Source organism: Cyanistes caeruleus, chromosome 1, assembly GCF_971803275.1.
Source record: "Cyanistes caeruleus chromosome 1, bCyaCae1.hap1.1, whole genome shotgun sequence".
NCBI classification, from domain to species: domain Eukaryota; kingdom Metazoa; phylum Chordata; class Aves; order Passeriformes; family Paridae; genus Cyanistes; species Cyanistes caeruleus.
The window spans coordinates 131,805,859-131,822,482 of NC_141701.1; the positions used below are offsets into that span (position 1 = coordinate 131,805,859).

At 35.7% G+C, this 16,624-nt stretch overlaps 1 protein-coding gene across 3 annotated transcripts in view; it reads right to left on the reverse strand.

The window, feature by feature from the left end:
• The window catches only part of ITGA8 (integrin subunit alpha 8), a 112,330-nt gene that overhangs the window by 36,871 nt on the left and 58,835 nt on the right, over positions 1-16,624 (reverse strand). For all 3 annotated transcript variants that reach the window (XM_086858877.1, XM_086858863.1, XM_086858870.1), the window contains 4 exons: positions 15,024-15,116; positions 9,375-9,454; positions 6,366-6,446; positions 1,036-1,141 (listed from right to left, as the gene is read on the reverse strand). In XM_086858877.1, coding sequence (XP_086715003.1) covers positions 1,036-1,141; positions 6,366-6,446; positions 9,375-9,454; positions 15,024-15,116 — 360 coding nt within the window. The remainder of the gene's footprint in view (positions 1-1,035; positions 1,142-6,365; positions 6,447-9,374; positions 9,455-15,023; positions 15,117-16,624) is intronic.

Consider the following 16,624-nt stretch of genomic DNA (forward strand, 5'->3'; position numbering starts at 1 on the left):
AACCTCCTTTTTTTAAAAAAAATTTGCAGAATGTTTGTGACTGATGACCTTCAGTTACAACTAAATGAAAAGCCTTTCAATCTCACATCTTCTGGGAGACGGCTTGGTCTTTTTTATGCTTTTCTGATATAAACCATGTAAGTGGTTTCCTTAGTAACTGTAACTGATCACTGTAATTATTTTAATATATTTGAACTCACAAATACAGTTTCACAAACAACCCAAATGCTTGAGACAGGATGATTTGTTAAGTATTTTTCAGTTTAGAGAAATATGTTAAGACGAGGAATTCACAAATGATAATTTGTATTTTACAGTTGTATTCACTACACTTTAGTATGTCATGCAAATTGTAATCTTACACTGCTGATTAAGCTCAGTTGCTTATGTTTTCTTGAGTGCAAGTTTGTGAATTATAACCATATGTGAAGCCCTCTGTTTTACCCTCTAGAATAAAGGCCATCCATCAGATTCTAAGGATGGCTTCTATTCCATGTAGTTCACACAATACCCTTTTTCTAAGCTGAACTCTTTTAATTGACGAATCATCCATAGGAAAAATCCAACAAAGATAGAAGGTAAAAATTTGTGTACTTCAAACGTTAAAGAGTTATTTTCAACAGAAAATTTTCTGATGTAACAAATTACATGCATGTCTACATTATTTTTTCAGTTAGCTAAATGTCAAAGAAAACATTTTTTCCAGTGCACAGCATGCACAGCTTCTACTGTGAAGATATTTAACATTGATTATAAGGAACTTTTAAGGACTGTTTTTAATTCTTGTCAAACACCCAAAATGTTTATAAATCCCTTAAATATCTAAGACAAACTCCTAGCATAAACTGGTATCTCCTCCACTCACATGAACAGATAATGGGGTTGTGAATTCCCAGATTAAATTTGGGTCATGTGCTAAAGTCAGAGTATTTACATTTGTGGCGTTATCTAGCTACAGATAAAGACAATAAACCAAACTTGTCAGGAATTCAGTGGGGGCAGCGTGAGGTCCTGAGTCAACAATGTCATTTTTACCTCATAGATGTGTTCTACTAAAGGACCAACTTCTTCTTCTTTTGTAGGTTCATCTTTGGGTTCCCAGTTGTGAAGTGGAAAAATTATGGTTGGGGGGTGAGACACTCTGTAATATACAAACCAGGTTAAAACAGTAACTGTTACCAGTGACTGATTGCATCAGTTTTAGAAAAAAATGTTGACCACTACAAAAAACTGGGCTCTCAAAGGCTTGTTACTTGGGCACATTAATTACAATTAGGTGAGGTGAATAATACAATGTCTCCATAAAACACTACCCAATCCTTGCAAATGCCTGAGGGTGCGCGTTTAGTGTCATGCTTCCTGTAATGGATTGTCCTTTCCAGAAAAGGGTGTAGCTCTGTTTGGAGAGAGGAATCCAATCTGCTGGGCATTTATATCCTTCTCACTGATGAGATACCTGAATACACTATCCACAAAACTAGAGTAAATAAATGTATTTTTCTATTTCCATTTAAAGCCTGTAGGTATTTAATGCTATACATCTTTCTTCCTAGAATACACATTTATCGATTTCTTTAACTGTTCTGACTGTAAATTTCTATAACATCTCTTATTACTCCTTTAAAATCCTTGCAAGGTAGCTTATCTCATCTTACAGATGGGAAACAGAGATATAGTGACTTCCATAAAATCATGATGAAAACTGGTGTAGTGAGAAACAGAATTTGGGACTGGAGTCTACAAGAGTGCTCCAGGCTTTCCAACTATTTTGCGAACAAAGTGGCACTTAAAGCATTCCCTGAAATATTGTTGCAACTTGCAACACATAAATAAAGCACAAACAAAGAAAACTGTGACTTAATATTTGACATCTTTCCAGCTGCTTTTTTATTTTTCCTTTTCTTCTCTATCTGACCTTAAGAATTTAGTTAACATTTTTATTACAATCACGAACACTTAATTTCCCATAAAATTGGAATTTTGTCATACTGCTCCCATTCAGATGTCAACTAAACCTCACTCAGGTGTTCAGAAGTTGGGAAATCAGACCCCAAGAATTTCTTCTAGCATGATAAGTTAGTTCTGGCACAGACATCTGTCACTTTCAAGTACTGCATGTAGCTCTTGGTGCTAAAATTGTATTACCTTTTCTTTGCCAGGGTCAACTCTCACTCAGTTTTGCTGGTTTATGGAGCATTTAGCTGAAAGAAAAGTTCTGCCAGAGCTGGACTTTTGCTAACAGAAAACTGTTAAAAACCAATCATTAATTTTTTTGAAGTGTAGAATTTGAGTAACATGATGGACTTCTAGGCACTGATGTTAATCACTTTGCAGTAGCCCTGTGGCAGATTGCCCCTTGAAGAAAAGTTTGGATGGCTTTGTTGCAAATGCTGAAAAAATACTATTGGAAGAAACTGTTTTCAATTACAGCTCCTTTGTCATATACAATGAATGAAATGTCTGAAATAAAATTTTCTACAGTACACAGCTTCTAAAAGCTGCAAGAAATCCCAGAAAAGAACAGCCTAATACCATCCAGCTGAAGTACAACTCTTTGTGAAATTTGATGTACTCTGGAATATCCTGCTAACTCTTAATACTTCCCCTGACTTCAGAATGCCAGCAGATTGTACTAACAAAAAAGTATGCCAGAGAACAAATCCACAAGCCAGCTCTAACAATAAAAGAAGCTCAATTTATTCATTAAAAAAGTAATTTGATTATGTACTTAGCCTAAGTTTCACAAATCATATTGTTTCCAATATGAATTTTAATTGTTGATTGCTGTTGGAGATTAGGAACTTCAGGGTGTTATTACAAAAGCCAAAACACATAGACCCTTAATCTACCACAAAAAACCTGCAAATCAGAAACTACAGAGACAAAAAAAAGGTATGAGGTTTCAAAACTGAGTGTTTTCTATTGCACTGCCAGGGAAGTATTCTTATTCATGGAATTACAAAACACAAAGTATAAATTTGGAGATTAAATTGAAATTATTGTGGCGTATATAAGAACATGTATTTTAACAGAATTTACAGTTATTTTGAGAACTTCTGCTATTGACATAAAAGTAGCAAAATTAGGTCAAATAAAAAAATCCATTATTTTTACTATTTTATTTTGCATTTAATTAAAACTAAAAAATTAAAATTAAAAAATTAAAAAATAAAATTAGAGAATTAGAATTCAAAAATTTAAATTAATTGAAAATATTTTTAACATTTGAATGTTTTATTAGACAAGGATTTTTCCTAGACTTTTAGGTGACAATTATCATGAAACAAGAGTACTGAAAAATAAGATAAATGAAGTATTCCACAAAAAGGCTTATATGGGGATATACAATAAAAATTCTGCCAGCTCCAAATCCTCTCAATCCAAATTACTTCCTTCCTGAATCCCTCATTCCTCCAGTGCTTTTTCAGCAGTGGTAGATAACAATGACAATACTAAACTCTTATATTTTTAGGGATGGAAAAAGGTAAGCAGAATAATCAAATTTTAGTTATCAAAGCATCTGCTTATTGAACTATCTAAGGAGGTATGTTAATTTTCTTTTAAAGAGGATATTGAAGAAGATTTCTTCCTTTCTCACAGAAAAGAAAGGTTTCACTGTGCAAGTAAATCTGTCTGCATACATATGCACAATTTCATAACCACTTACTTTTCCTCAGTAAAATGTACAATGCATCCAGTTCCACTCTGTGCAACTCTTGGAAGACAAGAAACTAATGCAAGATATTTTCCAGTCCAAATGTGGACACAGTCTCTCTTTTATTTTTATATAGAAAATAGTGAGCAATTCCCTTGGAACTGTGTGTTTTAGCATCTCTGAGTAATTAGCAAAATATGTCAACAAAGCAGTTGGGAATGCTATAGCTAATAAGAAACTTAAAATACTTAAAAGGAAAGAAACTGGAAGTCATTCAATTAAGTAATTCCTCTGTATTTAATAACCTGTTTCTTAGAAGTGCAGGCAGCAATTCAAGAAACTTTTTCTGCTTATTACCAAGCTCATAAGTACTGAGGATTTTGTGGTCATTTTTTGGTTTATCTGTTTACCTGTTACAGAACATTTTGTTAAAAAGAACACACTATGGCACAGTAAAAGCATGATGGAGGCAAAGTTTCCAAAGAGTCTCCAAAGAATAAAAAGTTTGCAAGACTTTTTTATTAAATTGAGGAGAGACTTCACTAAAAAAATAGAATCAACAGCACTGGAAACAACCCTTGCTGGGACGTCCTGTGTATGCAACCATACCTATTCCAGTCTGAAACTCCAGACAGTCTCTAGCCTGGGTGTTCACCTGTGGCAACACCTAGCAGCCGGTGGCTCCCAACACTTTCTCACACATCTGCAGCCCATTAAATAATACCTTTGATTATCTTTTCCTCAACCTCTACTTCTGTATTACACCATTTGTGTTTTTCACCTCTCTTTCTATCCAGCTCATTTCCTTAAATGACCACTAACTACAGAAAATGAAATAATATTCTCACATCTGTTCTTATTAAATATATTGTCTTTCAAGTGCTCCTTTTCAGAAATAAAATAATTAACATATATACACACAGTCTTTGAGCACCAGCCTTTTTTTTCCACCTGACTAGTTTTAGGGTCTTAACCTGGAATACACTTACAAAATACAGTGAAAAATACTTTAAAAATCTCTGTGATTTAGACTGAATATTAGACTAGATTGGAGGAGATAGATTGAATATTAGAACAGAAAAAATGTTCTCTGTGATCTGCAAAATAATGTAACATTGCTAGCACTAGGCAGTCATATTCTCTTGCAAGTGACAATAATAAATGCATTTATATAAATGAAAAATACCATAAATAAACACATTTTTTATTTGTTTACATCTAAGGCAGCCCCTTGAAGTGTATCACATAAGAGACATCTACTCCTCTTGCATCAGCCAAGCCTCATGGCCTGACTATGGAAGTGAATCTGGTTCTTGTAGCTCCTGTTCAACCCTTGCAGAGCTGATAATGGTTACAGGTTTCTTTGAGCTGTAGGTTCATAAATGGAGATGCAGGAAATATAATATCCCAGACAAAAAGCATTGGGGCTAATTATTTGCTTTACAAAGACATCCTCCTGACTTTCTCCAGGGTGCCAGAACAGGAGTCTTGCTCCAAAACTTTACAGGGTACTCTAATATTCTTATAAAATCTTACAATCATTTAGGTTGGAAAAAACCTTAAAGATCATTGAGTCCAACCATAAAACTAGTACTGTCAAGTTCACTATTAAATCACATCCCTCAGTACCAGATCTACACGTCTTTTCAGTATCTCCCAGGATAGTGATTGTACCACTTCCCTGAGGAGCCTCTTCCAGTGCTTGACAACTCAAAAAAGTTCAAGCCGCTCTGTTAGCGACAAGAAAATTTTCCTAATATCTAAACTGAACCTCCCCTGCTGCCACTAGAGGCCACTTCATCTTATCCTGTCACTTGTTACCTGGGAGAGAAGACTTATTCCCACCATAATACAACCTCCTTTCAGTTAACTGTAGAGAGCAACAAGGTCTTCCTGAGGCTCCTATTTTCCAGGGTGAACACCCCCAGTTCCCTCAGCTGCTCCAGGCCCTTTACCAGCTTCGCTGCTCTGCTGGACTTGCTCAAGTACCTCAATGTTCTTCTTGTAGTGAGGGGAGCAAAAATGATCCAAATATTCGAGGCATGGCCTCACCAGGGCCAAGTACAGAGGGTTGATCAATGCCTGTTGATCAATGGCCACATTATGTCAACCCAGGATGCCATTGGCCTTCTGGTTCATGTTCATCTGGCAATTATCACCTAATTGCATTCTATAATTTCCAAAATTAAGCTGTATATGAAAACAGATATAGAAATTATCATCTTTGATTATATCCTGTGGTGATTTAATTTTGGTATACTTTGTGTCAATGGACAGTTTATCATAACTCATTTCTTACTCATCCTTTCCCCAAAGGTGTCACTCTGCTCTCTATTAGTACATGCATTGCCATAATGTGCTTCACATTTCCAGCCATAAAAGCAGTATATTCTGTCCAACTAGTTGCACAAGAAGACCTACACAAATAAGCAGGCATTTTATATTAGTAACACAGTTTGAATGCCTGAATAAAATGTTGGCTCTGACTGGTATTACTGCAATGTGAGATTCTTTAGGTTGCTGTCTTTGCACAGACACTCAACAAGTCTCCATTCTGAAAGGCTTGCAGGGGTAAGACTCAGGTGTCCTTGACAGATAATGCATTTGAGTTTATAATATGCCAAAAGATTCACTACCTGGAATTATCATATGCAGAAAGATTCTGTAAAAAAGTAGCTACCATAACGAGTTGAAATAGTTGAATACTTACCCTCTGATCTGTACTTGAGCCACAGCACTGATGTTGATATGGAGGTTCACTAAGTTGCTGGTGGGATTTATTTTGTTAGAACTGGAAAAAATATGTACAAGTATTAACAAAGTTTTTATATCAGAACTCTAGATTATCGTATCACTCAATACACAAGGCTTGCTGGACATATTACAAAATAGGATTCTTATTGCCACTCTTCAGTCTTGTAGGACACTGGTATTCAAGTTGGATATTATTTGAGCTCATCACATATTTAATAATATCTTCAACTCAAGCTTCTTTTAAAGAATCTTGTGATTATGAATAAGATGATACAAATTTATATGGCTCAGAATATCATGTCAATTCCTTTGTACAACTTGGCTTTCTGTATGGATAAAAGTATCTTTATATAATAGAAGTTTGTTTCCTTCATTGGAGTAAGGCAGTGTTAATAAAGAAGACAGGCTTTGTTAGGATAAAATTTATTCTTATGACTCCAAACTTGTGACTTTTGCATGACAGAGTCTTTGGGTAAAAAGAACCAAGGTCAAGTGTTTCTTTCATTTTCTTATTTTCTTCCCTCCCCTATCCAGAGTGTTTACATTTTTAAAACCACTTAGTAGTTCTGAAACTTAGAGGTCTGAAAACAGATCTCTGTGTTTAAAACCTAGACCTCTCATTGAAGGCTACTCCTGTGATTATAGCCCATTCATATAAAGAAAGGTTTGCAGGTTCAAATTCATGAAGATAGTGAAGTAATTACAGAATTAGAATTTATTTAATTATAGGATTAACAACACTAAATTTGGATTTTTTTTTCAGTCAAGTGTGGTCCTCTTTGATCCATGAACAGTATGTTTCTATTGCTGTCCCAGTTTGCTGTTATCACATCTGGGTAGCATCAGTCCATTGGAAACATTCAGAGGAGGTCAGCATTCCCAGTAACTGCTGAGGAGTAAAGAGCAACACTGCTTTGATCCAGGCTTTCTGGTTACAGATTGCTAAAATTAACAGCAGCTCTAATTTGTTTGTAAATTACTGCAGATTCCCATCAAATGTTATTTGAACTTTAATGTAATCCTCTATAGCCATTGAGTATAAATGTACAAAAAATGTTTGAATTACAAAAATTATTATGCCACTACTTTTTTAGAATAAGCTGCTATCCAATTTGCATATTCGTCCTACTTTCCACAGACTTAACATACAGATTTTGATCATATATATCTGGTATTCAAACCTTGTTCATGCTTTATGGCATTTTTTTAGAGAAGAAAATAGTTTAAATAAAAGTGCCAAGACATCTCTCTCTCTAAGGGGTACATAATTGCATAGCAACATGCACATGAGTAAAGGAATCAGATTTCAAGACACAACTCAGCCTCTTGCTTGTTTCTTATAAGTAATGAATTTCAGTTTTGCAAACCAAAATATTCATTTTCCACTTGATGTTTTGAAGCAAAATAAAGTTCTCTCTTTTGAATAAATTAAAGTAGGGCTGAAATTGAGATGTATTCTTGCCTCCATTTAGGCAATTTCCTCTTTTTGCCTCACAGAGTTCTGTTCCCTTTTTCTTTTAGGATTATTTTACCTGTTCACTAAGGACATAGAAACACACAAACTGTCCTGCTGCTTGTGAATGAATGTACAAAGCAGTGAGTTTTAACTGCAGGGTACATTCCCTATGCAAGAAATTTTACTCTTTTATTCTTTCCTTTTTTGTTGTTTTTTAAATAGCTGTGTGCTCTTCAGCATTTTCCTACAAGTTTATAGCCCAACACATTTCCTTCCTTTGCATTTTAGTGAGAGTGAGTACTCTCCTTGCACTCAGAGAGGAAGCATGAGATGTTATTTTCTCCTGAAGTTCAGACTTAATACTCAGGGAATTCTTGTAACTTTTTAAAAACAGTTACCTACATTCAACTCTTACTACCTAGACAGATTTAACAACACAAAAAGCTCTGGACCTTTCAAATTTCACAGCATGAAAAGGGTAATGACATGAGCCTTGGATAACCATTTAAAACTATTGCTTGCTATTAGGAAATGGATAGTGGCATGGACAGGGGACCTACAAGGTAAATGTTGTGCCTCTCTCTAGAGGAGCTCATGTCCAGGTTTGCATGAACCCCAGGCAGATTCCAGGGAGAGGGCTGAGCACCTAATGGATTACTGTGGCATTGCTGTGCCTTTCCTGAATTTCTGTATGTCCTTTCCTTTCAAGGGTTACATTATGAAGACATGACTTACACATTTAAAATGTCTCAGTTATTTACCATCATGTACATGATCAAGGCCCTCATTAAAGACCAGACATTAGCAATTAAGTCTCTGTGTGTAGGGCAGAGAGGGCCCCATACAGAACTCCAATGTGTATTTGGTGAGGACAGATGGAGCAGAAGCCCTGCTCCTACTGAAAAAGTCCCAGGTTTGTTTTTGCTGTTATCCTAACTCAGCCCACTCTGTGCTTTTTTGTCCCTGTGGAAGAAGTACTGCTCAGCATAAAACAGAAGATTCTACAGTATTAATATGTGAGGCCCACAAATGGGGAGGAATCTAATGCAAAAATGACAAAGATTCACCTGCATCAAACTGAAACAGTTCTCTCCATGCCAGTAAACCTGCTGAGCAGATTTTAACAGCTTTTCTTTTATTTTCTAATTTTTTGTGAAGAAGAAGCATGTCTAGTTTAATTCAGAACATGGTATATTTACACATATTCACCTTTGTTATAAAGTGATTACTGTTTATTAATTCTGAAGTAGAAAATAAAGTTCGAATTTGGAAAATCTATAGAAGATCCTCAGATTATTGACCAAAATCAGTTAACCTGAATTTTAAAGAAATAAGACTTATTTTCCTAACAGCTAACAAGGCTCCAACCTCAAAAATCCTCCTGACATAAGCTACCATTGACACTGAAATAATTACTGATACTCAAGAGGGACCTTATTATATAATAAACTTCATATGCCAATAGGAATTAATAATTTAATTGACCATGCTCTTGATAAAATATCTAACCTTTTTATTTGCAGCTCAAAGTTGATGCTGAAATCTGCATTTTCGAAATGCTGAACAGAAAATCGAATGCCAGTGGAAAACTGAGAAAGAAACAAAACAACAGGTTACTACAGCTGATTTCTCCAGATCAATAAAGCAATACTGTTCAACACTGCATTTCACAGAATTATACTGGATACTGTTGTTTTTTAAAATTAATGTGAAATAACATCATCTAGTTGTTCTCAGGAAAAAATACCATCCTGTCTGTGTATGTCACCAGATGGAAAACTTGGCTGAAGAGAGGAAAGATCAGAGAAATAGAGAAGCACATTCCCATGAACACAGCAGTGGGCCCTTCTTCATCCAGACAGTCATTGCCAAGCCAAGCCAAGCCAAGCCAAAAGAAAATAACAGTTGTTTGGCAGCTCTCATCCCTGCCTCCATCCATGCATGCCTTGGTCCAGGTCTGCAGGGATTCCTGGTCCCAGCACTGTCTCTGCACCTGGGAGCTCTGCACTGCATGCTCGTGTTAGCAAGCATGTGTTAGGTGTTGTGGGGCTGACTGAGCACCTGATGCTAAATTAGCAGCAGTTTTAATTTACTTTTAGTTTGAGTCTTTTTTTCCATTGCAGTTCTATTAAGAGGAATACAGCTTCAAAGTTATATTTGCAGTTCAATTTGCCACAACTTGGAGTGAGTGACCAGAGGAGAGAGTAAAACACAGTTCCCAAAACTGATGGAGGTAAGTGCTTCCACTGGTGCTGCCTTGCGTTTAAGCAGATCTAGCATCCTCCCTTTGAAAATTTCCGTTTGTTTTGAAAGAGAGGCAGGGATAAGCAGATCAAGTTTATTCAGAGGAGAGAAGGGCTAACTAGAGGAGGAATATACAATAGCCCATGTTGGGGTCTCTGTAAGCCTCTTGTTGGACGTATTTACAGCCTCAGTGTGTAAGTGGCAGGTAACAGGAGATGCCATCTGCCCTCAGTGTAAATTAATTAAATTCTACTGCAATGTTAAAGTAATTGTTTTTTATTATTTCAACTGCACATTTAAAATCTGGTAATTTTAAAAATGTGAGTTTTGCAATTCCTACAACTTCTTACTCCCCCTCTACCTTCCATCTGCCTGATGGCAGAATTTTTTGCAGGATAACATGCACATTGTAATTCCATTTTTTTGAAAAGGATGGTAACACATAGATATATTCTGCATGTGGAGAAACAATCTTCCTGAGAAATTAATCAAAAGGCATCAGGAAATGAGGACATCATTCCCTCATTTCTGCCAATGTCTGACTAGATTGGGGGGCAAGGGGGTAAGAAAAAACAAGTTGTCTGCTTGGCATAATTTCCTTAGAATATTTAAGGAAACCTTGTCAACAGGACAGGACACACCAATGTAGGGACTTACATTTAACATCAGCAAAGATGAGAAAAATTCTTCTGTGGATGTCATTTAATGTTTAAGTAATTCCTTTTTCCCCACCAATTTTTTTTCATTAAATTCTCATATTTCTTCATTTGCAGTGGTGCAACACTATCCATCACCAGAAAACCTACCTAACATGTTTCAGCTACTTTCAGCTGACTCATGCTGAAGCAATACTGCCATCATAAATGGAATGGTGAGTTCAAATCTTTGAATTCTAATTATCTTAATGTCCTAGTAACAGTTGATCTCTCCTTTTCAAAGCAAAATCTTTCAGATGAAAAGACAGTGCTCATAAAATTACTCAGAAGTTGAATAGCTGACTTGGAATAGGTATGTAAGCTCTTTTTAATTTTAAGCTCACTTTTTGGAGATGATATTAGCAACTCTATTGATATTCCATTCACCTTTAAAAATATAATGACTTTAGTCTTTTAGACAAAAATTTCCAAATATTAAACTCACCATTTCTCTTACTGTTTTTACTGACCAGTCTAAATAAATTTGTTTCCACTTACAGCAGAAAAGATATTTGATAAACCAAAGATAAAATTTTCATCAGACAGAGCAAACATGAACTGCCGTTTTGATGATCTATTACACCCCTGAGGCTTAATCCCCTATTTATTAGTGAAACATGCTCCTACTGTACAACTCTAATAAGTTACAGATGTTGTCTTTGTATAGTCATATGACTTTGTTAATGTCAAGTAACCCTTGACATTGCTACTAATAATGGGGCAAAGATGCTCACATGCCCTTGCTGAAAACCCACGGAGGCCAAAGGAGTTTAACTTGCTTGAACCTATAACTTAGCAATTACTCAACATCCTCATTTTAGTAGGACATAAATTTTATCAAAACAAAAACTTTATCAAAACTTCCAAAGTGAAGTTCGTTTCATTAAAATTGCATTATTTCCATGTTTGTAACATCATGTATCTTTGAAATACATGACATTTCTGCTATTACTAGTAAATTTAATCTATTATGTTTGAAAGGATTTAGCAGAGCTGGGAGACAGAGCTGTAGCTTTTTTGAAGTGTCTTACAGTGCATAAGAAAGATAAAACTTGGCGCTCTTGAAGAATCAGTTTGGTGCATACCAAGAAATAGGCAAGATCTTCCAAGCCTCTAGTCTTCTAACCTTCTTTCTCTTAATTTCTATAAACTTCCAGATTTTTCTACTAGATTTTCTCACTTGCTAATGCCACTGAACGGCATTAGGAAGCTTGTCAGTCTGATCCATTCCAGTGTCATAAATAAATATGTTGAGCAATCTTTGCCAGTGAGATGTTGTCATACATTTAGTTTGCATTTGGCATTGAGGTTTTCCTTACCGATTATTTTTCTCTTCATTTTTACTCTTTCATCTTTGTTTTCTTTTTTAACTTCAATGATATTACTGATAAGGTGAAGTATTTTTTTGGGGCCAGTCCTTTTTTAAGGACTCAGATGACATAATGCATTTTGAAGATGTAAAGTGTCAGACAACCCCATAGTCTGCTGCAGTAATATCCCATGGATTATATTACAAAATCCCGACATAACCCTCATACTCAGAAGTTGATCTTCAAGAGGTCAACAATTCTAGGATTTCAGGGTGCTGGCAAGTCATTAAGGTGACTCAATAGTTAAGGAGTTTTAGGAATGTTCAATTTTGACCTTATCCTTCCTTCTCACTCACAACTTCCACAAAAAGTCCCTTTCTGAATATTTTGAGAATAACTGATCTCCTGCCAGAGCAGAATTGTTTTTCAAAACTGGAAATGGATCAGAGCAACCTTTTGAGATTTATGCAATTTGTACAAAGGGCTGGTATTTTGCTTTTGGAAGTACATTTGCCATCATAAATATGTTTGGACTGAAAAACAACAAGTCCTTTCACCTTTACTGAGCTTCCAGGAGAGCTGAGCTTCAGAGAGCTTCAAGATAAATTTAGGATTTAAGATTTCACTTACTCTAATCAAACAATGTTGCCATCTGGCTTGTAATGCTCTACCTTTATATACCTCAATTTTAAAGGGCTGGATTATTTTCTTATAAAGTAGAAAACCCTTGAATATGTTATGAACCCTGCTGTTTTATTCTGCTACTTCTCTCTTTATGAAGTAGTTTGCTTAGGAGTGTCTGGTAATGGCACTTACAGCAGTCCCAGAGTTGATTCTGAAGAAAAGAATTATTAGTTCTGCTGTGAAAATTCATAAAGAGGCAGGTGAGAGTGGTAATGTTTTAGTGGCCACCAAATGGCATTTCTGAAATCTTCACACTGCTAGCATTTTGGGTGAAGGATAATGTGGAAATAGGGCTTTGGATTCAAAGGGAGGAATATGAGGGTCTGTAGTCTAACACCTCTACAATCAGACCTTTCCATCACTTATGCTTACAACAATATGCAAACTACAAAGATTTTTTTCTCGGTATACAAATTAGTGTCTCTTGTGTTTGGTCTTCCTTTTCCAGCACAAAGGGTTTTACGCTCTCCTGTCCCACTCCAGTGCATCCCAACCACCCATACTATTCTTGTCCACTTCTGTCTGTATATTGAGAATTTGCTTCTGCCTTGAGACTAACTAGGAAACTACTAAGCAGGTAAGTAAAACAGCTGTCTTCTTAATACAAGAAATTATTTGCCTTGAATTGGAAATTTGTCTCAAGCTTTGGCCCATCATTGTGTCCCATCATTCCATTATGAAAATTTCATTACTCAGAAATGTTTTCAATTACTTTCACTTTTTAGGATTTTCATTAAGTAGAATAAAACAAAACATACAAAATCTTTTGGCCTTCCTGTCTATGTCCTTCCCAGAAAATGTTTATAGTAATCTCTTCAGTCCTCTCATTCAAAGTTGTTCAATGGAGAAGGAACCTCACTAGGAAAATTCCCCTTCCCAGGAGGTCCATCACCCAGAGTTGAATCTTCAGTGGTTTCCACCTCCCTGTAGTCCCAAAGAATCTGTGGGACTGCCTGTGACTATGCAAGCAGATGACTGTATGAGACACCTGCCCTTATTCACATTCTAAATTTCTATGGCTGATCTGAAGCTATTCCTAAAATCCAAAGGAACTTCTTCTAGTCCCGATCTCCAGTTATATGACCCATTTGGCTCTTCTGTCAAGGGTCAGACAAGAACTTCTTCAAGATTAAAAGAAGCCAGGAAAGTCCCCCTCTATAGAGAGGCTGAAGATTGAAATACCAATCTTCCATGGGATAAACCTTAGCACAGATTTTGAAAATACTACAGAAATTTGCTTTGGTTTTTTGCAAAGCCATAGGTCCAATATGAAATTCAAACAGTAGTAGTTTTCAATTAAAAGTTGCTATTTATTCCTGATATATGTTTATGCTGTCAACTGCTTTGATTTTATTAGGACAGTTTTTTTTATCTAGGTATCAATAGTTAGATTTTTTTCTTTTAGTTAAATATTCATAGAACTTAGGAATTTATGAGAAACACTAAACTCATCCGCAAGAACATCCATAGCTGAACATTCCTGGATTTAACGCTTCTGGGATTTCCTGGATTGTTTTGTCATGAAATAGGGATGAAGAACTATAATTGTGGATTTTTTTTATCTCCAAACTTATTTTTATCCTTATCTAGTGTTCATCGTCAGTTATCATACAGTTCTGCTTTGTCCAAAAACAAGGCTACCATCATTCCATCCAATGTGTAGTATGATTTATAAGAGGCTGTTTTAGGAAAATCTTCAGTATTAAAATAATAACTTTAAAGTGAAAGTTTATTTCAAACACAATTTCCTAGATATAAATTGTTTTAAACTGCTAAGACAACCCCTATGTACTCAAGATGAGAATCAGATTGAAGAAGTTGTCACTTACTATACATATATCTATATATTTTAAGTAGAGGGAATACTAAAAGGGAGAAATAAACTGATCACGTTATAGATTGGAATTCTCATTATACTAGTATACTGTATGTATATATATACAACTTCTAATGAAATGATAGTGATAAATTGAGTCACTCTCACTTTCTTTCAGTGACATAAAACCTCAAGTTCTAGAATAATTAATATTTTAGGAAAACATAATGTTAATTTTTCAGAAGCACAGTTCTGCTTCTTATTACACCAAAAAATTCTTGTCCAGGTAAATAATTTGGTTTATGTGCTGCTTATTGGGACACATTCTGGTAATTGAATAAATTTCCATTTGTTCCCCTTTAAAATTCAATTAGATAAAAATCAGTAAATGCATCTGGTTTTCCCTTACGTTTGCTCCAGCCACCATGGGGTTCCCAAGATCACAAACCACCATTCTAGTTTCATTTTCCATCTTGTAATCACAGCTCAATACACGCAGTGCCTGCAACAAAAGGACACCAATACAGAGGTCAGAGATCCCAGTGAAATGTATCCAGTTGGGAAAGTGATGCCTTTTTGACTGTGACCTTTCTTTTGATTTCAGACACCTGCTTAGTGCACTATCAAAACATTTAGTTGGTTATTGTCAGACAACGGGGGAAACTGATGCCAGGGAAAAACAAACAGGATAGTTTCCCAGTACATTAAGAATCATGATGAGATCACTCTATGTCTAGTTTTACCATACTGCTTTGTTGCTGTGAATCATTCCTATAGCCATAATGACTCAACAGAGAAACAAAGAGTAACCAAACTAAGCAAGAATAGGTCTCACAGTAATTACAGTGTTATCCATCACCAAAGTCTCTATAATGAATTTCTGACATTGGAAAACTTGAGTATGGATCAATTCTAGATCTTTGTTTTCCAATCTGTGGTAAAACCGAATGTTAAACGCTTCTGTAAAAACATAAACTGTTATGTGAGTTTATAAATTAGCAACAAAAGAGATAGACTTTTACATTATCAGATATAAAGGTTTTATTGTTTATAGCAATCTTTATCACTAGTAATATCATCTGTAAACAAAAAGTCTGCAAGAGGAGGAACAGCTATAAAATAGTGCAAGCTAGGAGATACAGAATAAGGCAAAGCAATAAAATGAGGGGAGGTTGCAACAAAATGTGGGTTTGTTTTTGTTTTTTTCTGTTTTCCTTTCTGACATCTTCAGTAAATGAAGGTATTTCCATATATGTGCAGAAGTAAACCAGCCTGTAAAGCAGGATGCAGCAAGTTGCATTACCTTTCTGCTCATCTGTGCTTCTCACAGATAAAGCAGTGTGAACAAGTTCATGCCCTTTACATAAAAAAGACCTGGGAAATCCCTGGACCAATTTTCCCTATCTGTAAAAGCCAGCATGGACATGCTGTCCTCATAATTTCCTGAGTTTAAAAGAAAAGACAGGGCATGTCCTAAACAGAGTCCATGTGAAGCATGCCCTCAGCACACACCTCATTGTGCACTGACATTTTTACAGTTTGCTAGGAAGAAGCAAAGTTTGTTACACAGCATGTTCAGTGCACTAATAGCCTTCCCAAGCTTCTCCAGGGTTGGGAGGGAAGCATTTTTATACTCTTTCCAGATGGTTAATTAGAGGTGGGAAGCAACACATGGGAGAAAAGAGGGTGTTAACACAGTTGGAGTCAAACTTGTCTGGAAAATTGTCCATTTGATCTTGATGTGTGGGTATATAATTTTGCTTTTGTTGGGGAGGAAGGTTGAAATTTAGGTTTAAAAGTTAGAAATAAATACTGATTTATATTAGATATTTGTAGATAGTTTCTTTAAAGATGCTGTATCATAGACCAGCACAGAGTAAATCAGCCCTTTTTGTCCCTCAAAGGCTGAGAAAATAGAGGTATTTTTCAAGTAGTTCCTCTGCAGTCTGGAGGCTATGTTTCTAGACTAAAAATGATTAATGGTGCAGGATTTCAACGACCAGCATCACA